Source organism: Vigna radiata, chromosome 7 (assembly GCF_000741045.1).
Source record: "Vigna radiata var. radiata cultivar VC1973A chromosome 7, Vradiata_ver6, whole genome shotgun sequence".
NCBI classification, from domain to species: Eukaryota; Viridiplantae; Streptophyta; class Magnoliopsida; order Fabales; family Fabaceae; genus Vigna; species Vigna radiata.
In genome coordinates, this window is record NC_028357.1 from 49,183,673 (window position 1) to 49,211,182 (window position 27,510).

Genomic DNA, 27,510 nt, shown 5'->3' on the forward strand with positions numbered 1-27,510 from the left:
ATCAAATTGACCTATTTTTGTCACCCCTATGCTTGGTCATGTTGTGACCAGTTAATCTAAAGTGGGTGACTTGAGGAGGTCGGCCTGAGTTGGACAGCCTAAGGAGGACAACATGAGGAGGTTAGCCTGAGGAGGACAACTTGAGGAGGTCGGTCTAAGGTGGACGGTTTTAGGAGGTTGATCTGAGACAGAAGACCTGAAGAGGTCGACCTAAGGTAGTCAACCTAAGGGGGACAACTTGAGAACTTTAACCTAAGGTGAACGACCTAAAGGAGGTCAACCTTGGTTGCTCGGCCTCGACTTAACGTCTCACAAGCGTTTCCAATTGTGTGGCCTATCTTAGCCTCTACTTAACTTTGTTTATTGTCATCATCAACCTCTTTCAGCTTCAAGTTCAGCCTCTGTCAAGCCTAAACATCTTGGTTTTGTTTGGTCTCAAAATCGCACAGTCTCCTTCAAACTTTGTTCAACTGTGCGACTACGTCTAACTTCAACTCAATGAAACATTTGGACCACCAACAATTTTATTATGAATGAATGATTGACTACTCTTACAAGAGTTCAATCAATCAATGTCAACCTAATTTGGTTTGTTTTAGTTATCCAAAATTGACCATTCACTTTTGTTTGATTTTATCGTAAAATTTAGATCTCATATGATCTTATTATTTTATATGCATTTTAGGACTCTAAGTAGTGATATGTGCGTTTTATAGGTGAACTAAATGCAAAATTCAGATTTCTAATTTATACTTATAAGAATTTCGAGAAAAAGAAATAGTCACATTTTGGTTACATGATCAAGTCCCTCCTAGTTTCATGTTTTCAACTATAAATGAGTTATTTTGTGCATACATAACATTGATTTTTACAGTTGTACGTATAAAAAGTGTTAAGGATCAAAGATCGTGTTTTTAAGGTTTTGAGATTATTTTAACATGACGCTAGAGAGTGATTATTAACATTTTTTCCATGATTTTGTCGCTAAAACCATTTGAAGAATGGCACGTGTTCACAATAATTGATGTCGAGGTTGATCTTGAAGATAAGTTGTATTTGGGTTCTACCGTGTCTAATCACTGACAAAAGACGACGACAAAAAGATTGAAAAAAAAAAAACACTGCATACTTCAGAAATAAGCGTTTACATCTTTTTATTCACACACTTCAACTGTTTGAAACGGATTAGAGCAATTATAAAGCTCTTACAAGGAAAAAAAAAACTTGTTGAAGAAGATCATCATAAGAAGTTGACCCTTATATACTATCAAACAAAGATGATAACCACAACTTCAACAAGAAAAACAAAATTGTGAAAACCTCTGAACATCATAAGAAAATGGCAGCACCAACTTCCACTTAGTAAATTGATGTATCTCATCTAGAGAAGCATACTGCGAATGCTTGATTCTCATAGGGTTGTTATTATTATTATAGAATGTTTAACTGAGTCGAGCAAATTAATCAAGTACGAGGAAAGCGCACAGCAATGCGCTGCTGAATGAGGCTCCTGCACGAAGGACAATCTTGCATACCCTGCTTCTCATGGAGTTCATTACAAGTTGTGCAAACAACTTGATGAGCACATGGGAGAAACACCACTGACATCTCCTCCGAAAGGCACATCACACATTCCCGTTCTCGTGTCACGCCACCTCTTGTGGGGTGCTCAATGACTAGTTCGGAGATAAAAGAAGCTTGAGATTCCTTCGGAGTAGTGCCATTTTTCATGTACAAACACTTGCTGGCATAGCCTCCATCAATGCCCATTCTCAGTGCAGCAATTTTTGAAGAGTCTGTCTTCAGTCTTAGTTGGGAAATTTCCTTTTCGAGTTTTTGGATGTCATCTTTGTGTCTTTGTAGATTCCTTTCTGCTTTTAATTTGATCATATTTTCCTTGGAATTTCCTGATTCCTCGATTTGTTCTATTTCCTTTCTTATAGAACTAGCCTGTTGGAGAAGCTCTCTTTTTGCCCTTTCTTCCTGCTGCCATCTACCCTGTGATATTTCCCCCTCAAATGAGAACAGGTCCACTAATACATCTCATTTAGCACCTAAATAGATACAATGTTTTTGAAATCTCACAAGTGGCGCATGAGGCGTTATGTGTGCCAAATTCATATGCATAGAAATGGACAACAGATACTGGTGTCAGGAGCATACCAATTCATTTATTTTTATTCTGAGAATAATATGGGAATGAAGACCAACAATTGCCCTAGTCAAAAGAGTTTATCAGACTGCTTAGCCCAGAAAAACTCTAAATTGAAATCAATAGAAGACCCAAACTTTACCTAGAATCACATTTTGACACAACACAATAGCATTGATCCTTGCAACCAACCCATCTGATGAAAAAAAAGTTTTGTAGCACTAAAATGAAGGTGGAAGAGCTTGGAAACTTCACATAACTAATCATAACTTCTTATTTGACAAGATTATAGAATACACACCATGAGATCAAACTACTTCCGGAGCCATATTATATTCGTATAGATATAAAGCGAATGGTTACAAGATATAAAGAAGCATATGAAAGAAGTTAGAATAAGTTTAAAATAACAAACCTCAACTTGCTCATGTTGCATTCGAGCTTGTTCCAATTCCTGCAACAACTGTGCTAATTTCCGTTTTTCAATCATTAGCTCTTCTTGAAACAAGGATTTCTGCTTTTCCCATGACCGAAACTTCAGTTGTGTCTTCTTTTCTCTCCTTGATACCTCTTGACAGCTTGCAGCAGTTTCTATAGCACGTAGCTTAGCAGCCTCCATCTCTTTCCTCAATGCAACCTTCTCCATCTCAAGCTTCTGGACAGTGGCATTAGCTCGCTCTACCTGCCCACTAACTTTACACAAGGCATTTTCCATCTCAGAAAGCTTCTTTAAGGTATTTTCCTCTAGAGATTGCTTCTCTTTCTTAAGACGTTCAACCTCCTCTTTCTCTTGCCTTAGTGTCTGAAGTTCAGCCTTTTCTTTACTCAGTCGGCGAGTAGCTTGCATAACCTTCTGATTTACCCACTCTGTCCATTCTTGAAGCTGATTTTGCAGCTGCCGAACCCTTGGAACCAACTTCAAAATCATTTGATTCTTTCCATCATGAGGCATCCACTGGTTTGGGAACTGGTAGTATGGCATTCCCATAAAACTACTAGGTGCTGCATTATTGCTGCCATTGGGTTCTGTAGAAGGCTTGATTTTTGAAGACAGAGAGAGAGAAAGATCTGTATTGGTAGTTGATAATGAAACTGGATAACAGAATGCGGGTGTGGTATTTGCTGCATGAATTGCATATGAATTATCGGTCAATCCAGAAACACCATCCGAAGAATCTATGTTGAATGCAGTGGGCGTAGGAGTTCCAGCATTACTTAAGAAATTAGCATTAATATTGTCTTGAGTCATATTAATTTCCATTGCCTTACTTATCTGCAATGATGCACCCCTGAAATTTATGGTAGATGATTCTGACACTGGTTTAAGTTTTTTATCCAAGATTAAACCACCTAAGCCATTCGCCTTCCCTCCTCTTGAAGACCCTTTTGACCCACAAGAACGATGACCTTTTTCTCCATGAAATGTCTTGTGTCGAAGTATGTAGTCTCTCCTGCTGCTACTAGAATGGACCTTTCTAGCTGTTCCATACTTCTCTTCCATCAGAGCAGACTGAGATGTTCCAGCAGCGCTGAATGTTTTAGTAGTGCAATCAGATTCCCAACTGGCACCCTCATTCTTTGAGGTTCCACCAATAATTTGAGAATCCATGTTGCTCAAACCACGAAATGCAGTCACAACGGGTTTCTTTGGATGAGAACCTGCAGGAATTGATTTACTAGGACCTAGAAGACTCAATTCAGGGACTTCAGTTTCTGGTTTTGATTGTGATTCTGCTTGGCTAGATGAAACGTCATTAGCAGTATTATCGCTATCTAAACTACATAAAGGGTCACAATCCATTGCACAAGCATGTGACACATTCATGTCACAGATTAACAAACGCCACATTGCATCCCCAATACTGAAGGATGGCCTAACCTCTCTAAGAACACAAACCAATTCAGCCAAGACGTACTTCCCAAGCTGTACTAAATCTTCAAAATAGAGCTCTCGCGATATATCAATCTCGTGGCCATTTCTAATAAATGCTAGAGTATTATCAACAATATTAGACACAGTGTCTTTACATCCATAACAGATGCCGGGTCTTAAGACGGCCTTCGTCGCAACTTCTTCAGTGTAGCCACATGCTACAACTTTTTTTATGGAACTCTTGAAAATGGTGTCCAAATTAGTCAACACAAGTTCTTCCAGCTGGGCTTCTGTGAGATCGCTCCAATCTGCATCACTAATTTCATTTGTCTGAGGTTCTTCCTTAGATTGACTGGGCCCGACCTCAGATGTTCCAGGGCTGTATAATCCAAGGCCGAGCTTCAGTCTATCTGAATGATCTTGGCTGGCACCACACACGTCACAAGCAGTGGCTTGCCCATGACTAGGGGTTATTTTAAACTTCTCAGCAGAGAATTCATAGCTGCGGCACTCGAGTTGAGGTGCAAGAATGATCTTATTTGGCTCCCCTAAAGGTGGATCAGCCCTGAATTTCCTCTTGTTCCTACTTCCTTTCTCTTGGCAAGAAACTGAAGGAGACATTTGATTGCTACAACTGGCAACCAATGAGATATTTTAGTCGCAATCTAAAACAAAAAGAAAAAGAGAAGAAAACACTCGTTAAGTTTCATTTAGCGTCTATGATTTACTTATTCCAAATTCAAGTTCCATGAATTAGAAAAGAAAAATGCGCATATGAGAAGAACAACCAACGAGGAAAAATGATTGAAGAGTGCAAACATTGTTCTCCTAAATGAATGAAATTTGCAATGACAAACACATTATTACATGACATTGTATATTAAACCGCATTTAACACTGACAACCAATCACCTCTGAATCTTAGTATAGAAAAATGCCACATTAAACTTCGTCGTTGATCAAAATAAAGGAGGCAATCAATGAAAAAATTAATCAACAAACCACAAACATATATCAGTAATCAAAGCAAAAGGAGAACCTCCGTTGACAAAATATGAAATTGAAAACACCCAAATGAATTGCAATCCATATCTATACTAAAAAAACACATCCATGAATAACAAATTAATGAAAACAAAACATTCAAAAAATTGAAACAATAGCAAAGGGAGGCACTGATGCGAAAAGGTTCGCAATATGAGACTCATGATGAGTATTAGATGATCAATGCGTACCGGATTAGAGCAATTTTTCAAAAAAAAAAAAAACAAGGTCGATCGTTCAAAAGCATAGAATCAGAGAGGAGAAAATTCACACCTTTTTTATCGTTTCCTTTTTTCTCCTTAATTAATTTGTTTGTTTATTCTTGTGAAGATGTACAGGCCTGAGAGCCTGGAGGCTTTAAGCATTGTATTGAACGTCTCTCCCCTGCATACAAATAATAAATAAATAATAAATAATAAATAAGAATATAATTTTGGACTGGACATATCTTACTTTTATGCATTATTGTTATTATTGCTAAACCTTCAAAGTTTTTAATGTTGATATTTCTTTTATTCGACCTTCTCAGATATGACTATAATTGTGCTTGTATTATTATGCAAGTTACTATAATGATATTTCACAAATGAAAAGGTAAATGGGAATATAAGGTTGTGTTTCACATATGAGCTTCTTCACTATTCTGCACCTTTCTTTTCTTTTATGTAGATCATTATAGAACCAATAATTAGTATGCATGAATTTGATGCAGGGTTAAAAGTAAATAACAATCCATATTCTATAGTAACACTTTATTTAGTTAAAATTTAGATTTAACTTATAATTTTATGTAACTTAGATTTAACTTATAATTCTAAAAGCACAAGAACTTATAATTTAAATATTAAGTAACATTTTTTGTCATCTATTATTTCTATTTTAAATGCTATAAATAATTATAATTATAAAATTATTAGCAATATTTTTTTATATTTATTCGATTATAATTTAATGATAAAATTATAACACGTGAAATTGGTGATGCAATACTTCTATTCGAAACAAAATAAAATTTTCAGTGTTTTTGAGAAATTATTAATCTAATTAAAGATATATTAATTATTTCCTACCATTGATGCATATAATTCTATCTTAAAGGCTGGTCCGTCCAATTGTAAGTACCCATATAATCTATTCTCTAATGCAGAAATAATAACTGCAATCGTTATTTGAAGATTATTTACCTTTAATAAAGACATCTACTTCAAATTTAAATACCTTTTTTGTAAAATAATAATAATAATAATAATAATAATAATTGGCGTAGTAGGTATGACAGATTATAAATTAAATTACCAGATAAAATAAATAATCAACTATGTGTGCATAAGGTAAATTACAGATAAATCAATGTTTGTAGAGAAAATAAATTTGTTTATAAAAATCATTTTGCCCTATTTTTCTTTGCACTGTGTACACCATAAAGCTTGTTTGCCACTATCTAGAATAAAATAACAAAAAAATCCAATTTATTTTGGTCTAAAACGAAATGAGTTGAAGTGAATTTAAAATAAAAATGATTAGCAGGAAATAGAAATCTTCTCAAACAATCTAATCCAATGCCGATAATTTCATGGAGGAAAATTTGCTTGCCATTTATTTTGACATTTTTCATCTCATTTAACAAAGTCATAACAGATGAAACTAAGTTTTATCAAGCATGAATTCAAACGTGTTTTTCTCATCTCATTTAAAAGTAAGGATACGTAATTAATTCGGGTTTTTTTGTCGTTAATATGAAATTAATTTGTTAAGGTATGAACCAATAATCTAGACATGTTGGCAATACACACAAATTGGATACAACATCTACAGGATAATGAAGGCAATGCACTTAAATGTCAAGTGGTATCTGTCTGCGTCCCAGGTTGAGCAGTGAGCATCTTACCAGTTTCTTCCATGACTCAAAATCCAATCTCCTTTCATTTCAGTTCGTTATTGATTCCCTTCCCTTCAAAAGATCATATCTGTAGAGCATCACAGGAAGGTGAGCAGAAGTGTTCTTTTTCCTGAGGTGTTTCTGAAATTTGGAATAACTGATTTTACATTCTGAACAAATTCCTTTTGCTGCAAAGATAGAGCCACCTCAAGCCTGGTATGGTGTTAGCCTTGAGCAGTCTAATGTAAGTGACCAGTAAATGTACAAGAGTAATGCAAAATGTTCAGGAAGTTGGAACATGGAAATGGTGAAGCTTCTGTAAAGCCTCTCTCTCTTCAATCACTTTATAGATCATCATGATGATATAAACGATTGACATGAAACAAATCAACAATCTTCTTTGGATTGACATCATACTCATTCAATTGGTCTTGGACATTCTGCAGAGTGAACTGGGCCCATCACTGAAGCCTCAGGCTGATCAGAGTGCAACTCTGAGAAACTGGTTCTGACAGAACGATGAACATCAGATTCATGTGCAGCGGGTATCTCAGGAGTTCCTGTCCTGGAATTCAGTACAGCGCCAACATTTATGTCATCTGATCCAACTCTAAATGTACCTGACTACAATATTGGACTAATAGTTAGATAAACAAGTTGTTCAATAACTTTATTCATTGAACCATCAGTAGCAAAATGAATCTTACATTCTATAAGAGCGATGCCTGATTTTGTATTGTATTATGGTATGGTGTCAATTAATCTATTTAAAACTAACCCCACCATTTGTATTGAAAATTTGTTGTTATTGTCACGGGATAAGACAATCATATAATACTACAAACTTAAAACCTCTAAAAGTAAATGAAACTAAAGGATGTACAGAATCCATACATTAGAGAAACCTTTGATCTGAACAATGATAATTGTTATATCATCTGTTCTGTTCTCAAGTTCCAACCATAGTTTATATGATTTTTCTGCAATAGCCGCACATGCATCACGAGGATCCATATAGCTTGCTGCCTACACCATAAATAAATCACAGATTTTTCAGGACGGGGAATCGTAGGAAAGTCACAATTTTACCTATGGAATTGCACATGGGAGTAAACATTGAAATCATAGTCTATGGTGCTGCGGCATATCAGGGAAAATCAGCATGAAACAGCGCAATAAATTGGAAATTACAAGGACTGTGTAAACTCAAGGGATGCAAAAGAACTCTTCCCAATTAGCATTTTTTAACACTGAACCATCTAAAGTTCCCATAATTATAGCAGTTAATACCTGGTGGATACTGTTGCTGTTGCTGTGATATAATTATGACAGCTAATACATATGATAAGGGGACAGACCTACCTAAAACATGCCTAGTAGAGAAGCTTAAGAAATATACGTACACCACTCCCATAAGATCAGCAACTTATGATGTTACGGCCAGTAATCTTTTTTATGCTTTCTATTCCAATTGTATTAACATCACCGCACACAAAAAACATAAATTGTTTCCATATTTCAAGTCAAAATCTTTAATTGCAACTTGCATAACCTTTAAAAGCTAACATGAGTATTTTCCAATAACAGAAGTAGATGCTTGATTTTACAATCATTAAACCAAGTTAAATTAAATCATTCGATCAATTTGCTCAACATGTGAAAACTTTTTCAAACATTATGAAAGCAAGACGGAGAAAGGTTGCAAGTCATACCATATCAATAACAGTTTGACTTGTCAGGAATTCAAATATGCCATCACTTGCCACCACAAAGAAAAGATGATCAGGTGTAAGCTGAAAAGTTTTCACCTCAGGAAGAGCAGTGACACCAATTGTCTCTGCTAAACTATCCCCTATACTCCTCGTAAAAGCAGTTCCAGGATACATCCCATTAGGAACCCACAATCTGGGAGGATCACCACCCCGACTCTCTTCATCACCCCAACTCTGGATATCTGGATCCTTGAGCCCTTCCACCTGATCAACACTCAAAACCCTTGCCCCACAGAGCTTCACTCTCTCATATTCATCTTTCCGAAACGGCGTCTGATCAGAGGACAAGTCCTCCGCGACAATGCGGTTCCCGTCCTTAACAGCCAGCACCGCTCTCGAATCACCAACATTAGCAACATAAAGGGTGTCACCGATAACAAGCACCGTTATCGCGGTGGTACCACTCATAGAATCATCAATCTCATTACTACTACGTAATTCTTGGTTCGTTGCCAAAAATGCAGAATTGTAAGCTTGGACAGGATCCTCCAAGAATGCAGGGTCATTAACCAACTTCTCTACCAGCCTCTCCTTAACGAAATTTGAACACTGACTACCTAATTGACCATGCCCATCATAGACGCCAAAGAAATGAACATTGGGGTTACCTTGGAGATTTGTACTAATGCAAAAACTATCTTGGTTTTCTTTATCAGGTGAGTCGGGGTAGTACCCTCGCTGAGTGAAAAAAGTGTATTCCAAAATGAAGTTGTGAGAAGGAACAGGAGCACGCTTCAGTGATCTCTGTGCGAGTATGTTTTTCCTGTGGCTACGAACGAAGCCGGTTTCTCGGTAATCCGTAGAACCATCGTCTGATGAAGTATGCTCACCACAGCAACACTTGCCATGGACACAACCCATGTTTCGGAGAGAGGCTATGCTGTTGGAAAAAACAACACCTGAAACAGAAAACAGTCCCTGAAGCAGTTCACAAATAGAATGTTCTAAATGCTTAAGGAACTCCTCCACATTGTGATAAAAAGGTTAAGAGAATGGTCTAAGAACCCTAGAGACAGAGTTTAGAGTATGAGAAGGGAATTGTGTGGTGCGATTGGAGTGAAGAGGGTGGATTTGAAGTGAAAAGGGTGAAAAAAGAAGAACCCTAGAAGAGAGCCAAGTAGAAGGAAACGACAGAGAAGAATTATTTTGGCGTTTTAGAAGCAGAATGCGTGATGGGGTTGCCGAAAAGGAGGGAAAGAATTGTGCTTTTCCTTTGATTGGATGCAGAGAAGGAAGAAACCCTGAAGCAAAAGGAAGAGTCCAAAGAGAAGTTCAGAAAAAGAGATTTGGAATGAGGGGGACAGAAGAGAAGTGGGGAAGAGGAATTGAATTGAGATTCTGTTCTTATTCTGATTCTAATTCCAATCCAAATCTATCTATGTAATACATATAATCTATATGTATTGATTTCCTTATCTGCTGCCCCCATCGTCTTCTCTCTCTCTCTCTCTCACTCTCTGCATACAAACCCTTCTCTTCCAACAATCTCTTCCATTGTTAGGCTGTTATATCCATTATATGTTTAAATAATTATATTTTAATTAAATCTAAATCCATTTTTTAATTTTATAGATCTAAATCAATCATTTAGAGTAAAATACTCTTTTTCAACAGGAAATTATAATGTTTATAAATCGATTTTATATTTATTTTAAAACTGGTATGTAGTTCGAAGCCAATTTTAAATTTAAAATCTATAACCAATTAAAAACACATATGATAAATAAACAATAAAGATATTGGACAAATTAAAATCAAATATAATAAATAAATATCAAGAGACAACGTTAGGTAGACTCCAAATTTTATTCTAACATAATAATATGCAGTAATAACATGGCAACAAAATTAAAAATAATAATAATAATATTTTGGAATGAAATCACATACGTGTTAATAAAATATAACCCTTTAAGTAAATACATAATATGTGATATTTTTGTCTGATTACATGTATATTTCGAGTGACTCAATTTCATAACTATCAACACTTCAAAAAGATAAATAAATACTAATATACAAGAGAAAAATAAATACTAATATACAAGAACGATATCCTTTTATAAATAATACATGAAAAAAGTGCATAAATTTTGAAAAAACAATATTATAAAATGTGGACAAAAATAAATAATAAAATATACGAAAATAAAAACGTGATGATAAAAGTGTAGATGGAAAATATTTTGCTAAAATATCAAAAATAAATTAGGAAAAAATATACAATTAAGTTTTTCTTTAATTAAAACTCCGGTTTGAAAAAAAAAAGTAAATAATTGAATTTATACTCAATATGTTTTTTTTATATAATAATGAAGAAAATTTTATTTTTATTTGAATGTCAAAATTGTTGTATATATTTAATGTTGATTGCAAGACATGTTTTTGTGATTTGTAGATATGTGTGATGCAATTTTTATTATTTTTATTTGATTGCAAGACATTCTTCTCCAAAAAAATTATAGTAGATATGTAAGGTTAAGATGTAATTTTTATGTGAGTTATATGAAAATCGATATACACGATTTTCTAATTCTAAAATCCTTTTATATAATCAAAGAGAAATACTTTTTTTAATAGTTCCTAAATATTTACTGGATTAAAAAAAATACTAATGTAGTCGGTAAAAGTCTTAGATCTTTTTTTTTAGAAAAAAAAAATAATATAAGTGAATATATTATAATTTATCTATTTTTTTGGATATGTTAAAATTACGAGTTATTCGTGAGCATTCTATTTACATTAAATAAGATGAAATATTAGTTAGATTAAAAGAAGTTCTTTTTAATTTAATACTCAAAATGGATATTTTAATTTTTTCCTTTGGACAGACATTTTTTTTTATTTTTTACTTTCACCCAAATAATACTTATTTTAAATAATTAGTCTAAAAAATCATCTGCTAATTAAATTGCTAACCGAATTAATTTTAAATTTAAATATTATATTTCATTTTTATGAACAGAATAATGAGATAATACCTGACCATACTAAATTAAATTGACAAAGACATATTAAACAAGATAAATACCAGAAATCTTTGACAATTTTAATCACGTGCTTGTGTTTTATTAAATAAAACCAAGAGGGAACACAAATACCGTAGGCAATTATTAAATTCAAATTACATCAATCACTATAATTATTTTTTTTCCGAATAAAAGTGAATAACCCAAACCCAATCGAACCAGTTTGACCCAAACCAAACCCTTTTATAACATGGGTTTTATACCAGATAACAAATGCCCACATTTAACGTATGCTTAAAATTTAGAATCCAAACTCCATATTCATGTTACTAGCTCTACATATTCACATAGCAATCCAAACATGTTCAATTAATAATAATAATAATAATAAATAAATAAATAAATAAATAAGAAAAAAGAATAAAAAGTAAATAAAAAACATCCTATATTATGTTAGAAAAAGTGTACATGAAGCAGGTCTTTGATGGAATTGTATGGTGTGTGTGGTTTTGAGGGTTTGAAGGTTTGATGGTGTAACTTAAAACGTGTATTATACCCAACAGCTATACTTATGAAACTTTTTTGAAAGATCTCCTAAGTAGTTTACAAAAGGGGAACCATGAATTTTATAGTGCTTTCTGTACTTGTCTCCTACTTTAATAATAATCTCTTTGCCTTCTACATATCGCATGCAATAATGCCCTCATGCACTTTAACGCTCACCACCATTCTTACTTCCTACCATATTTTCTACAATTAATACGCCGAAAGCCATAATAAAAGATGTGAGAAAACAAACTTTATTACGTATGATTCTTGTAATGCCTCATGCACCTATGCTCTTTTTGATTGCTGAACTCCCAGAACATAGTGTAGCAGAAGAGAGATGATAAATATACACACCTAATGAACAAAAAATGTAGGAAAAAGAAAAGTGTGATTTTGTTCTTTAATACTCTACAAACAAAGCATAAAAGACAAGAGAGGGAGGGAAGGAGAGAAAAGAAAAGAAAAAAAAAAAAAAAGTTGAATATAACCTCAAACAAGAGCACTTTTACACCCACTACACATCTTCAAAAATCTTAGGCGTGACAAGCCTAAGTGGGGTGCATTATCATGATCATGGCCAGTATCCCAACCTTACATTGCTTCCTTCATTTCATCTTCTCCTTTTTCATAATATTCCAAACACCAATGAATCTCCATTCATCTCCACCCTCTTCTACTTCTGCATCACTTACCACCCACTTCTCCACATCCATCATCTCCACAACCAATCACTTTCTGCCACCTCATCTCCCCCCTAAAATTTTCAACTAACTCTAACTTCCTACCTATCATATTTCTCTCCGCCGCCACTTTCTTTTACTTTCTCCGCCTTTAGACACTTTTCCGGCGCCCGCTGAACGTTTGAAAAACCACGGTGCCGCCGTCGGGGAACTGGTCCATTGCAAAGCTCCGACATTTCATGCCCAGAGGCTCCACCGCACTCGCCATCTGCGTCCACATGTCGTTGCCGAAGCCATTGCACGTCGTCGATATGGACATCGTCCCGGGACGGAAAATCTTCACCACCTTCCTCAACACGTGTGCCATGTCGTTGACGGACCCGACACACTCGAAGCTGGCGTAGCTGAAACCGTCCTCCGGAGTGACGTGGATGGTGGAGTACCAATCCCCGTCCATGCCATTCATGGAATACCCACACGGGTCGAACGCGAAGTCGCAGATAAGCGCGTCCGGGTTGATTTCGTTTATCCCGGTGAGCTCCGTCATCTCCTTCCCGGCAGAGTCGCCGGATTTTCCGTCCTCCGGTGGCCGGAAAAACTTTCGTGCGAGGATAGGGTCCAGCTCGGTCATACAGATCTCCATGGTGAATAGTAACTCGTTGTCATGATCATAGGGCAGGTGGGGGAGAGCGTGTGTGCTATCGTTGGCGGTGAAGACGTGCCAAGAGTGTGAAGAAGATTTGGAGGGCATGATGGAGGCTTTTCTGAAGCAGAGGTTTGAAGGGATTGTGTCTTGCAAGTAGGTAACCTCGTCCTTGAAGCTGGTGTGAGGGAAAGGTTGTGACTTGGGGAAGATGAAGCTTCCTCTGGTGTAGCGGCAAGAGGAGAGGGTGAGGCCTAAGTGGTGAGCGTATTGGATCAAGGGAAGAATGGATTTCAGAAGCTGGGTTGTGCCACATGTTTTGATGATGATCTTGGTCGGGTAAACAAAGAGGCTTGATTCTGACAGCACGTAGGCATCGAAGTAGGAGTTTCCTACTGCTGAAACGACAGTGCATTGGACAGCTTCGAGGACCTGTTCCAGTGATTCAAACTCAAGCTTCCTTAGCCCAAGTGGGAAGATGGCCGGATCATCGCCGAAGAAATGAAGCTCCAATCTTTTCTCGAAGCCTTCGAAACCCGAGACGGCCATTTGGAAGAGTGTGTGTGAGTGTTAGGAAGAGGGAATGTAAATGTAACAGAGGGGAGAAGGGTAGTTGCAGAGAAAGGTTGAGAGAAATGTTTGATTGGAAGGATGAGGTGAGAGAAAGGATTGGGGGGTCAATGAGATTTATAGGTGTGTGCGAATCAGAATGAGAGTGTGTAGGATGTAGTAGTGAAGGTGTTTGGAAGAAAGCATGCGGGTGATGGAACCAAGAATCATGATTGTAGGCATAATGAAGTGAATAGGATGATGATGTGCTACAATTTGTTGCTAAGTTTTTTTAGTGCAATCTTCTCTTCCATCAGGGAAAGCAACAGGCAACGGAATTTAAGCCCACGCTTACCATTTTTTTTGCTCTTTTGTCACTTACTATTCTATCTCTCTATTCTATACTAACCTTTGTCACTATTATGGATTTCTAGTTCTCCCTCTACCAACTTACCAACACCACCACATACCAACAGTGCTTTTTCTGTTTTCTCTTTCTCCCAAATAGATTTAGGATTCAATTAAATAATTTAAAGATGCTCAATCATCACTTTCAACAGTTCTCCAACTTACTTGCTCATGATATATTAGTCTAGCATTATTATCAATTAACTGGCTTTTTAGTGGTTCAAAAACAAATATTAGTATTTGGAAGCTTTGTTTTTAATACATTTTGGGTTTTCTGGTGTGTAAAGTTGGTTCTCTTTCTTGTTTTGAAAAACTTAATTAGATTTGAAGGTTAATTAAGGGCCCTGTTTTGACCATAATAATTGGTTGAAGTGATGCAGGGAAATGTCAAGCATAACTCCACATGATAAAGTTCTTTTTCAAAATGACAAGGCGAATTTAGTGTGTGTTGTAGATGATGTTCACTCAAAGGAATTTGGATTTTTGAGTCAAAATTCAGCATTCAAACATAACTATTTGAATGATAGTTCCAATAAAATAGAAACATAATGATAAACCATAGCTAGATGTTGTATTGTTGTTCTGAAGGACAATAATTATTAGCTCTGTAGAGGTGATAGATGATTTAAATTAGAGCTACATTACTACTAGTAGAGGTTAAAAACAGAGCATAACCCTGTTAAATTGCTACCAAAAAGTGAAATTGGAAATAAAAGTACCAATCACTTGGGACTTTGTTTGATATGAGCACACTCTAGCTAGTACTGATAATGGCTACTGCATAATGGAAAGGTGCAAACACCTCAGATGATGGAGACAACATTGTCTATACCTAGGAGAGCAGGCGTTAATTAACAAAAAAACTTGACGTGCCCAAAATGTCATCCATATTTGGGGTTAGAATTATAATTATTATTATGCAGAAGATAAAAAAAGGAAAGGGAAATAAAAAGAAGGAAAAAACAAAAGGAATCAGGCGTGGCATGCAAATAATGAGAATATCCTTGAATGAGGGAGGCCCGTACGTGAAATGAAAAGGCACTCACATCATATTATTCTTCATGCAATTTCATGTAGCTAAGTGGCATTATCATTATTTTATCTATTTTACCAACTTGTTATCTGTATTTATCAAGAATGCATGCAACCATATCAGCTTCGAAATTAAAAAAAAGGATTCTCTGTATCCTCCAAGCGATCGCTTCTAAAAAGCTCAGGGGCATACACAACAATTACTCTTGTTTAAATTTTTAATATATTCAGTGACTTATGTTACAATACCATGGGATACATACACCTGAGTTCAACAACCGTTCTTTTAATTTTTTTTTTATTCTTTTCTGAGAGAGACAGCTTACAGATGCTGTTCACCAACCAGAATTCAATTATAGTAACTCTTTAAGTTGATTTGGATCATAATGTTTAAGTAGTTTGATTAGAGAGGAACAGTAATTACAAAGTAAAAGGGAGTAATTAGTACTATATGGTCTTTTAGAGGAAGTTTTGGTGATCGATCTGTGGCTATACGTAAAACTGTGTTCCTCATGATGTAAGTGGTCTCCTTAACTTTGAATTTAAGAGAATTGTGAAGATTTAATGAATTATTAAAGATGATAACTAGTGCAGAAGCTTCCCCTGAGTTAGTGTATAAAGAGATATTTTTGTTTAGAAAGAAAAGAAAAATAGAGAAAAAGGTTGTAGAGGAAACGGTAAGAGGGTAAAAAGTAGGAGAGAAGGGAAGGTAATGATGAAAATTTGTGAGTTCAGAATGAAAAATGAGTTTTGAGAGGTAGAAATGATGCAGAATGTATGGCCTCATGAATAAAATTTATGGGTGTGGCTGGCAGCCTCCATTATGACCACAATATCCACCTCTTCTTAATGCACGCGCACCACCAAACTCAAACACTATCTCCTAAGCCCACACTTTCACACTCTCTCACTCTCTCACACGCAAGGTAGCCAAACCCAACATACCAACACACACTAACACAACACAACACAACACTCGCTTTACAATTTTGCATATACAGTCACCCCTCGCAACATTCCACAGCACACAAAAGAAAAAGAAAAAAGGAAACAAAATGGTCAACCAAATCTTACTTAAAAAAGTCACCAAGAAATTCCAACTAAAAATCCACCTTTTTAGATAAAAAGTTTGAGGCAGAAAATCCTAGACCTCAGAATTAATAAAGGGTATGTGAAAAACAAAAGAGAGAGTTGAAACTGGAAAAAAACTCCTTAATCCGAAATTTGACCCCACTAAAAGTAGTCACACATTTCTAAACTAAACAAGCTTGAATGGCACATCCTTCTTCTCGTCTTCCACGTCACCCCATATCCTACTACAACTTCTCATTCCTTAGCCCAAATCATGATAACAATAGAAACCCCAAACCCATGATTGGTCCCACTAATTGCCCCCCGACAGGCACCATGGATGGTCCCATGGGACTACACATCATCTAGTATGTGTCCAAGTTCACGGAACACCGGGGACCATGTTTGTTTGTAGTGTTAATTAGATTTGGGAGACACGTGGTCCCCACCATGCCCTCAGCTCCGAGACAGTGGCATTAGTTGGTAAGGAGCAAGCGGGCTTAAGCCGCCATAGATGCTAGCACGCGCAGGATTTGGCACACATGCGGCGAATTGGCTACCCAACACACACAAATGGGTTAGTATATGGTACGAGTTTCAGAATTTTCTTTTCTGTGCAAAAGCGCAAAACAACTAATGAATGAAGTGGTACTGTATCATGCGCACAAATATTGGCAAAAAATGCTTGCCAGGGTGCCCTTATCATGTTTTTAATATCACTTAAGAGGAGCCATGAAAGTTGTTTGCCGCTTCTTTCTTTCTTTCTTTCATTCATGTTTATCTTTCTATCTAGGCTCATTCTTCTCGAGCTTTCCAGGAGTCAAGATCATTGGATGGAGCTTCATTTCTGTTGTGTGGGTCTCTCTCATAGGTCTCATTCCTTTCCATTGACTTGTTTAAAAAGAAAAAAAAAAAAGAAAAACATGATGTGCAGTGCAGGATAAACAGGACTTTAATCCCGTGCACTTAGTGGTACAACCTATTCCACGAAAATCAACAAATTAAATCCTGTGTCCCCAACATTACCGATAGATATTACATATTATTTTAGTATTTCCTTGTGACCCAGGTGTCAGTTGTGGCTTGTGACAATTGTTATCCAAGTCGCCTTTTGATCATTGTGTGAACATGCTTAAGCAAGTTTTTGGGAAAATAAACCATGCAAAATGTAAAATATGAAGAGGCCTCATCCGTAGCTGAGTTGGATTGGTTTCATTTTCTTAAAAAATGTTTATTTTTGAGACCAAAAGGAAGGGTAGCAGTGGTAAATAGTAATCTAGAACTAGAAAAGATGGGTCCCACAAGAATGATTCCTCGTAGGTGTGCTTAAGATTTTTTTTGAAGCAAACAAGGCATTTTGTGAAGTTTTAAGTGGGCAATCTCATAGGAAGTCCCACAATAACAAAAACAAATAGAGAGACCATGGTCCCTTAGCACAAGCCAAGGTGACCAAATTATTATAGTTCTTTTGTAAGGAATAATAATGTGATACCTCGAGCCCTGCCAATGCCAGGGCTAAATCTATCTCGAAAGATGAACATAACCATACAAATAGAAAGAGAAGCATATGATAAATCCACCCCTCCCATACACGCCACATCATTCCTCTCGTGCTTTAACCAAACCAAACCTCTCTCATTTTCAACACAAATGCATGTCTTTGTCTATTTTTTTTTCTTGCAAAATTCGAATCTCTCTTGATTGCTTCACCACAAGCATCATTCTGCTGCGTGACTCTCTCTCTCTCTCTTGTCCTCTTTGTATGCCCTGTCCTTATTGGTTTACTTTCCCGTACAATACAAGTATGCTGTACAGAGGAGTCACACCCAATCATGCCCTCTTTCACCTCACCGCACACTCAAATCCAAGTGCCAGATATGTTGTTCAGATTTCCCATGTTTTCTTCCCTAAAAACACTTGTGCAATTGCAATTAGCATCCAATAAACAATAGAATATGATTATTTGTGGTGACAGCAAGAAGACAAAGTGACGCTGACGTGGGACATTACTTTTCATGTTACCATGACACTTGCAGTTGCAGATGAGAGAGCTTCGAATGTTGTCGAGGTTTGAATCTTTTTGTTTGGGAGGAGTTGGCAGAGACAAGGAAAACTGAGTAGGACCTTACCACTACCAGTTTCTGATGACGATAACTGATAACAGAGTTACTTCACGAGGTTCGTCTTCATGCTTTCGACAGCTCTGCTGTTCAGTCACTACTGCTTCTGCTTCTGTAGTATATTCTTCTCAATATACTCTAAACTTGCTGCACTTCATCTCGCTATTTCATCAAAAATATCTTTTATTTAACTCAAATCATAAAAATAGGAAAATAATTCAAAATTAAGAAACTTTTCTGTTTCATTCATACTAAGAATGAATACAATGAACTGAGTCGTTTGATATATGACCCACTCAATTTGTCCATCCATTCTAGACATTTTGTTGCAAATTTTAGTTTCTCTTCCTTTCGAGAGAGATTATTCGAGAAAATAAAATGGAATGATTTGATAGAAAATAAAGGATAAAGTGATGTTATTTGGTAGTATAAATTGAAGGATTTGAAAGTAATATTTATAAAAACAAAGTCTGTGAATGAATTAAAATGTAAAATTATAATTTTATCGTTAAATGAATATAAAATAAGATGTATTTAGAATGTAAATGTTTATTTTTTAAATTAAAAAAATTTAATTATTATAATTATAAAATAAAAAATGCTTCATACGTTATATGTGTTAGTTTTCAAACTGTGTAAACTAATTTAAGAGAATAGGCGACATTAAGTATTAAAAAAATATAGAAAGCAAAAGAAATAAAAAAAAAACTTAAATATAAATAGATATGGGGTTGAGTTGGAGTGAGGGTAACCGGAATTGGTTTCAGAAATTCTTTCAACAAGATAATTGGTGTTGTATGATCAGAAACATCACTACAAAATCGGACCCATGGCTCCTTGGGGGTTAAGGGGGTTGCTCCCTACACCTCCCCGTTTTCTCCTTACACCTCCCCAACTTTCTCTTTCTTTTTTATATTACAAAAGTATTGTTTCTCTTTACTTTTTTAACCTTTTTATTTTTCTTTTATTTTATTTAGCATAATAACCCTCAACTCTTACTGGGCTCACAGCCCCACCTCCCCAAAATTTGATATCTACCTCTTCTTCCCCTACTTTTGTGATTCTCTTTTTTCTACCTTTATTATCTATGGTAGTTCCTAGCTGCAATTGTAATTCCCAATTGCTTCTGCAATTTCTTCACAACAAACTCTTCTGGTTCTTCATGTATGGTTAGCACTGTATCATTCCCACCTTGTTCAGTTCTTCCGTTATTGTTTTGTCGAAGTACGTGGCCAGGCTCGTTGCTCCATCGTCATCGTCGCAGCCTGCCATCTCGATGATACTGTGAGCCGACGATGGCGGAAAGCAGTTGCTACGGCAGGAGGAGGTGGTGGACAACAAGTCTTGCATTATTGTTTCTCGTAAGCGAGTAGTGGTTTTCGTGATTTTACTTTAAACGAAGTTCCGAAAGTGTTCTTGCCACCTGGCTCTCTATGTCATCCAATTGTTTTCGGAAATAATCATTGAAAGCGTACAACGCGTATTTTGCACGCTGGAAGGGTCGAAGCAGGGTCCTCCTCCCTGAATCGATCCGCAATCGGCCCCGCAGACACTACAGGACCACTCAACAGCCAACTGCAGCGCTGCATCCTCCGCGTTGTTCTTGGCCACGAACCACACCTCCCGCGACTGTGTGTCGCCACCAACAAAGCCACATAGAAGGAGGTTATGAAAGAAGTGACACGGAGGAAAAGGTTCTGTCTTGCGCATATTATTATCGTGATGAACAGTGAATTCAATTCAACTTAACAGTGAGTGATACTTATGGAATTTGATGTCACAAAATCAAACTTTGCAAAAGATAAGATTAAAAAAATCTGCAACTTCTAGACTTTTGCTGGATTTAAATGCAACGCACATTCACTTCCGTGAACGGACTGGGATATCCGATGAAGGCCAAACGCAGTTCTGTATTTTTTTTTTATTTTGAATTTATAATTTGAATATATATTTAGATGATTATTGAAGGCAAGGAGAGTAATTAATTTTGCTGTTGTGTATAATAGAGTAATAGATATATGTCTGTTTGCACTATGATATATGTTGCAACATGGTTTAGGATTGTGGGATATGGAAGGTGTAATATAGGGAAGTATTTATGGTAGAATAAAATGAAGGTAGGAGAGGATGTCCTCTGAACGTGAAATAAACAGGTAGAGAAGAGGAGATCGTGAATATATATGGAGAGAGTTTGTAAAAAAAATGCAAAAAAGTTAAAAAAGTCAAGATAAAAGGATATTTTTGTAATATAAAAAAAGAAAGCAAATTGGGAAGGTAGAGGATGGAAATGGGGAGGTGGAGGGAGCAACCTCGGGGGTTAAACTTAGTATTGATGGATCTTGGCCCAAGTCTGACGCTGAAATGGGTTGTGTGAAATAGACCACATAGAGTTTTTCAACCCAATCATCACTTGGGGTGTTGCTCCCTACACCTCTCCATTTGCTCCCTCCACCTCCCCTTTCTTTTTTTACCCTTTACTCTATTTTTCTATTCCTATTTTATCCTTTTACCTTTCACCCCATCATCTCCCTACACCTCCCCAATTTTTTTAAATTCTAATTTTACCCATTTTAGTTTTACTTTTATCTATTTTACTTTTTTTATATATTCTCCATTTCTCCCATCCAAGCCAAACCAGTTATATATGTATATTTATGACACACATAAACTCCATAGATATAGATAGAGTTGGAGTAATGAAGTAAAGAGACGTGGGGTCCCTGACAAAGATGTTGGCCATTTATGTTGCTACTGTAGTCAAAATCTTATGCTTCTTATTTTCAAAGTTTGCTGCTGAAATTTCTGCGCATCACTCAAAAATGTATTTCCTCACAGACAAAAAAATCAATGCCAATATTCCCTTTTCGATCAATAAATTCACTTCAATAAACATCTTCCAGCTCTCACGTGTTTGCACTATACTGCAATTGCACAATCACACTGACAAAAGAACGACAAAGACATTCTTCACGAACTCCAACTTCAACGAATGTGGATAGAGAAAAAGAGAACCTTGAAATAATTGGAGCTGGGAAGAGGCGGGAAATCTTTGAGGAAATCTGGGGGTTTCTTGAAACTACGGCGCATCTCATCCTCGACGAGACGGTCAATCCTGAGTTTGATTATGGGGTCGGCGGCACTTCCAACATTAGAACTTTCCCTTGCTTTGTTCCGCCATGGTTGCTTTTGTTGTTTTCTGCAAACCACATAAAGAGAGATGGAGAGACGCGGAGAAAAGGTTTTCCTCTAAGCACGCCTTTAATCAGTAGTAACACAATAGTAAAATTTCAGGATCTCATTTCATGAGAAAGCATGTAATTTTGTTATTGATGCATAAATCTCGCGTTGTTTTTCACGACCAACTTGTCAAATCTTTTCGTTCTTCGTCCGACATATACACATAAGCCCTATTGGACCAGTGCATGCACATTTTATATTGAAGGATAGGTGTATATATTCTTAAACGGATGTGAATATCCGCAAACGAATATCGACATCCGTTTTTTCTTCAACATAGATATCCGAATGTTGACGCCAAGAGTTTGGATGAAAAACAGATAGAAGAGAAGAGTGTGACAGAATCGAAAAAGAGACAGATCGCAGTTTTGGGGAAGTGGGACTGTGAGTAAAAAAAGTAAAAATGAATTTAGGTTTACTTCTGTATATAACATTAAAATAAAAAAATAAAAATAGTATAAAGATTAAAAAAATAAATAGAAAATGATATTTTTGTAATAAAAGAAAGAAAACAGAAACTTGAGAAGGTGAAAGGAGAAAATGGAGAGGTAGAGGGAGCAATCCCCCGTCACTTGGTGGTGGACATGCATGCCCATAAGGATACTATTCTTCATATTCATAAACCTAATACAAGGGATATTCAGGTCCAATGTCAAAATCAAACTCCTTATAGGGCACCTAATACTCTACTAAAGAAACAAGATAAATTACTCAACCTTTTTTATTTAGATTTTCTCTAGAAAAATGTTATTTTCAAACAACCACCCTATGAAAAAATCTTTTTAATAACATAGTAAAAAATATAATCGAAGCGAAGAAATATTAATTAAGAAGTGAGGTGATATGAAAAATGTTGGTGATGAAGTGAAGTGTTGGAAAAAGAAGGAAAAGAAGAGGAGATGTCCAAATGAAGAAAAGATTCGAAATAGGTTTGAAAGTGTCCGAAAGATGCTCCCTTCCTCAGAAATGGTGAGCGAGTCGCAATCTCTCAACCCACCAACGCACTGATTTACCTCTCTTGAAACAAAATCTTATTCGCTACATTCTCTGATTATAATATCATTAATCTCTCACTCTGGATTAATTAGTGGCATTGTTGATCCAGAACAACTACAACAACATACAACCTTCGTTCGACAGGATGGTCTTTCGGAGCTCCACCTCCCTAATTGGCCTCCTGTCCCTCCCCATCCTCCTCCTCCCCCTCTTCCGCCCCGTCTCCGCCATCCGTCTAGGCCTCATCCACCGTCACTTGCCGGACCTCCCCCTCTTCCGGGAGGCCCCCGCCTTCAGCAATGGCCAGGACTGCGGCTCCACCCCCGACCACGTCATCAACGTCGCCATGACCCTCGACGCCAACTACCTCCGCGGCACCATGGCGGCGGTCCTCTCCATGCTCCAGCATTCAACCTGCCCGGAAAATCTCTCCTTCCACTTCCTCTCCGCCAACGACGACGCTCGCGAACTCTTCTCCAGCATCAAGTCCACCTTCCCCTATCTAAACATGAAGATTTACCGCTTCGATAGCAGCAGGGTCCGCGGCAAGATTTCCAGATCCATTCGCCAGGCCCTCGACCAGCCCCTGAATTACGCTAGAATATACCTCGCCGACACCATCCCCGAGGACGTGAAACGCGTGATATATTTAGACTCTGACCTGGTGGTTGTGGACGACATAGCCAAGCTCTGGGGCGTGGACATGGAAGGGAAGGTGGTGGCTGCGCCAGAATATTGCCATGCAAACTTCACGTTGTATTTCACGGACACCTTTTGGTCGGACCCCACTCTGGCGAAGACGTTCAAGGGAAGGATGCCGTGTTATTTCAACACGGGGGTGATGGTGATGGACGTGGACACGTGGAGGAAGGAGAGATACACGGAGAAGGTGGAGTCATGGATGTCGGTGCAGAAGCAGCAGAAGAGGATCTACCATCTGGGGTCTCTTCCGCCGTTTTTGTTGGTTCTGGCGGGGAACATTAAAGCGGTTGACCATAGATGGAACCAGCATGGTTTAGGTGGAGACAACTTCGAAGGAAAATGCAGGAGCCTGCACCCTGGTCCCATTAGTTTGCTCCATTGGAGTGGCAAGGGCAAACCTTGGTTGAGATTGGATTCTAGAAAACCATGCATCGTGGATCATCTTTGGGCTCCTTACGATCTGTATCGCTCTTCTAGACACTTTTTTGAAGAATAGCAGAAAATTTATATATATATATGAATGAATGAGTTATATACACATATTACGTAAATGGAGAGGATCTGGTGTATGCATGAGATGATACATTTCAGCTTCTTACTAGAAAGGAACTAACAAACACCCTACGTTTAGCTTAGTACCCTGGCAATGGATCGGAGTTGTAAATTCCTTTTGTCCTTTCCTTCCTTCAGTACTATTCTTTTCTTCTTCTTTTTCTTCTGTTCATACTCATTCCACATCTAAATAACTTCTTTTTTCTTTCACTAATATATATATATAATCAACATCATTTAAATATCAATGCCTTTGTCAGCTGGATGATGTTTCAATCTTTTAATCATATATCACACAAGCTTATGTGCATTTTTAATAACATACAAGATTTTCACAGAGTTTTCTTTCTCTTTCTGTACTTTTTTATTTTTTGTTCACGAAGTTTTTTTTTTTCACTTTTCATCATTTTTCTTCAAAACATTCTTTAAAATAAATATGAACATATAACAAAGAAAAATAAACTAAATTATTTTTTAATATATTTCTTTGTTTCCGTTAATAAGTCCATGGATCCCCAAATGAAATTATTGTCAGTGCTCGTGTTTGTAACAAAAAATCATTAAAATCAATAAATGTACTACAACATCAATGACAAAAGCTTTAAATTGATGCTAAAGCTTTATTTAATTTAATTTGGTATAGGTTTAACTTAACTCATCTCAACTTAAGTCAAATTCAACTCAATTTGATTTGAGTTTTGGTTTAACTTGATATAGACTCAATTTGACTTTACTTAAAGATGAATTTGACTCAACTCGACCCTAAGTGAGTCAAACTCGATATGTCATAAGGTGGGTCAAACTCGATTTGTCATAAGATAAGCCTAAATCGATTGAGATCGAGGTGGTCCAAATGTGGGTTTGGTTCATTCGACTTATGTTAACCTAGGTTAATTTGATCAAACGTGAGCTTGACTCGACTCAACTCGACATGAGTTTGAGTTTATTTGGCCTATAGAAAATCGAGTAGAGTTGTGTCAATGGTAGATTGTGCAGAGTTCAATTATAGCTATCTCAATTCGAGATGAGTTGATCTCACCTTAGCTCAACTAGTTGGACCCATCATAGGTTGACCTAAGTTAGAATTACTTTAGGTTGAGTTGAGTCGAGTCGAGTCAAGTTAGGTCCATGTTAGGCCAAATCGAGTCCATGTTGGGTCAAATTAAATCATAACCACGTCAAGACAGATTCTGTGTAATCCACATTGATTTAAGTATAGTCAATCCCACGTCTTACTAAATTAAGTCGATCACTCCAAGCTAAGTCATGTTAACCATGATGGATTAAATTCAAGTTGAATACACTTTAAGCCTAATTGAGTCAGGTCCATGTCGAACCCATTTTAGATCAAGCTTTATTAATATAATTTACGATTAAACAGTATGGAACAAGGTCAAAAGTCATGTTCAAAAATGTCAACCAATCTAACAATTTAGGTTGAATTCTAACTTTTCAATTAAGTTGAAAATATTAAAAATTAATTTGTAATTAAAATTAATATTTAGGGATCAAATTATAATTTAGAATATTTTAAAGACTCATGTAATTTAAAAAAAAATATATAAATGTATATTTAAAAGTTAATTGAAATATTATTATAAACCAAATCCACTTATATCCTAAATTCAATCGAGTAGATATGAAACTTTTTCAACCTATTTATTTGGTAAGTTAATAAAAAGAAATTTATTTGATAAGTTAATAAAAAGAAATTTATTTTAAGATTGTGTCAGGACTAACTTATAAATTATATATTAAATTAACACTATAAGATTATATAATATACTATATTATATTTGGAGGTTTACTAACGCGCGTACGTTTGTTTTTTCCGTTTGTACATTTTAGTAATGTGAACTGGATTTTAGTAGACAAAAATACTCTTATATATTAAGGATATTTTAATTTTCATCCTCAAAATTAAAAAATAAAAAATAAAAAAGGAATCCCCAAACCCTTACTCACCTTTCTCCTTTCTCTCAATCTTTTCTCTGTCATCCCTGCTCTAAATGTTAGAGTGAGAGAGATGAAAGAGAAATGGTTGAAAGAAATGAGGGAGATGAGCAAATGTTTGGGATTTTTTTTTTAGTTTTGAAAATGAAAATTATTAAAATATCCTTAACCTTAAGATTTAGAATTCATGATATATTAGGGTATTTTTGTCTACTAAAACCTATTACACGTTGCTAAAATGTACCAATTGAAAAATAGGCGTACACAAGTTAGCAGACCCCATATATATATATATATATATATATATATATATATATATATATATATATATATATATATATAAAGATATTTAAAATTGATTGATGCTTATTCTTGGTAAACTACAATACTAAAATTCAAGTTTAAAAAAAATATTTTAAAAAAGTTATAAGGTGAAAAATTGAATTATTCTATTAATTGGTGCAGGTTATAACTAAAAAAAGTTCCCAAAGTGAGAAAACTAAAATATGCAAAAGAGGCTATCCCCATTTACTAATCCCACAATTTCTACGAATAATTATCTTTAGTTATGCAAAAATTAAATCACATTAATATGTACTTTGGCAAGTGTATTTTTCCATTAAAAAAATTTCATGTTAAATATGTTAAAATTAGGATCAAGTCAGCCAAGAAGAATAGGCAAGCACTAACTAGATGTAATTTTGTTCAAAGAAGTACATGTGTGAAGTAATACTAAGAAAGAAATGTTTCTTTATAAGAAATAGTAAATCATAATAGTAGAGTTGCATCAATAGATATACTTGTAATCATTTAAAAGAAATGCAAATTCTTTATTGATAATCATGAATGAATAACAAAGAAAAAAGAAAGAGAAAAATAAATAAAAGAGCTATTCTCATAATATGAAAAGGAAAAATGCTTATTATTCAAACAAAACTAAAAACTTGTATATATAAAAATGTAAAAAATAACATATGTACAACAACTTATAAATGTTAACGTGACATCAACCTAGATTCTAGTTTGTTTGATAAAAATAAAAAAAAAATAATACATAATTTATTGTCAAAAAGTTATTAAAATAATTTTTAAAATATAATTGTCTTTAAATTTTTAAATTTCATAAACACTCATCAAAATTATATTTCAAAATTTAATGAATAAAAAAATTATACATTAACTCGATAAACAAAATATATATGAACAAGATTTTGAAATCTAATAAATAAACAAAAAATTCACAAATAATCAAATTTTAAAATTAAAAAAAAAATACACTGTCAAATTTCGAAATTTGAGAAAAAAAAATTACATCAAATTTTGAAATAT

The 27,510-nt window shown here is 35.6% G+C and overlaps 4 protein-coding genes across 7 annotated transcripts; 1 reads left to right on the top strand and 3 right to left on the bottom strand.

Annotated features, from left to right (window-relative positions):
* Positions 1-1,100: 1,100 nt before the first annotated feature.
* LOC106768024 (putative E3 ubiquitin-protein ligase RF298) lies at positions 1,101-5,450 on the bottom strand. Of its 2 annotated transcripts, none has more exons than XM_022784071.1 (3): positions 5,343-5,450; positions 2,568-4,659; positions 1,101-1,998 (listed from the first exon to the last, which is right to left on the bottom strand). In XM_022784071.1, the coding sequence occupies exons 2-3, from the start codon at positions 4,644-4,646 to the stop codon at positions 1,465-1,467; spliced, it is 2,613 nt and encodes an 870-aa protein (XP_022639792.1). In that variant the 5' UTR covers positions 4,647-4,659; positions 5,343-5,450; the 3' UTR covers positions 1,101-1,464. The 2 variants fall into 2 exon arrangements, with proteins under 2 accessions (XP_022639792.1, XP_022639791.1); XM_022784070.1 differs by having other exon boundaries at positions 2,568-4,690.
* Positions 5,451-6,789: 1,339 nt separating this feature from the next.
* Positions 6,790-10,206, bottom strand: LOC106765494 (probable protein phosphatase 2C 35). 3 transcript variants are annotated; one of them, XM_014650140.2, is made up of 3 exons: positions 8,661-10,206; positions 7,843-7,974; positions 6,790-7,572 (listed from the first exon to the last, which is right to left on the bottom strand). In XM_014650140.2, exons 1-3 carry the CDS (start codon positions 9,579-9,581, stop codon positions 7,366-7,368), a joined length of 1,260 nt encoding a protein of 419 aa, XP_014505626.1. In that variant the 5' UTR covers positions 9,582-10,206; the 3' UTR covers positions 6,790-7,365. The 3 variants fall into 3 exon arrangements, with proteins under 3 accessions (XP_014505626.1, XP_022639793.1, XP_014505627.1); XM_014650141.2 differs by having other exon boundaries at positions 7,392-7,568; XM_022784072.1 differs by lacking the exon at positions 7,843-7,974.
* Positions 10,207-12,178: 1,972 nt separating this feature from the next.
* On the bottom strand, positions 12,179-14,646 carry LOC106767222 (S-adenosylmethionine decarboxylase proenzyme 4-like). The gene has a single exon (XM_014652063.2). It carries the CDS (start codon positions 14,108-14,110, stop codon positions 13,070-13,072), a length of 1,041 nt encoding a protein of 346 aa, XP_014507549.1. The 5' UTR covers positions 14,111-14,646; the 3' UTR covers positions 12,179-13,069.
* An 8,349-nt stretch (positions 14,647-22,995) lies between these two features.
* LOC106767700 (probable galacturonosyltransferase-like 4) lies at positions 22,996-24,372 on the top strand. Its single transcript, XM_014652641.2, has one exon. The coding sequence runs from the start codon at positions 23,120-23,122 to the stop codon at positions 24,170-24,172; it is 1,053 nt and encodes a 350-aa protein (XP_014508127.1). The 5' UTR covers positions 22,996-23,119; the 3' UTR covers positions 24,173-24,372.
* Positions 24,373-27,510: the final 3,138 nt, after the last annotated feature.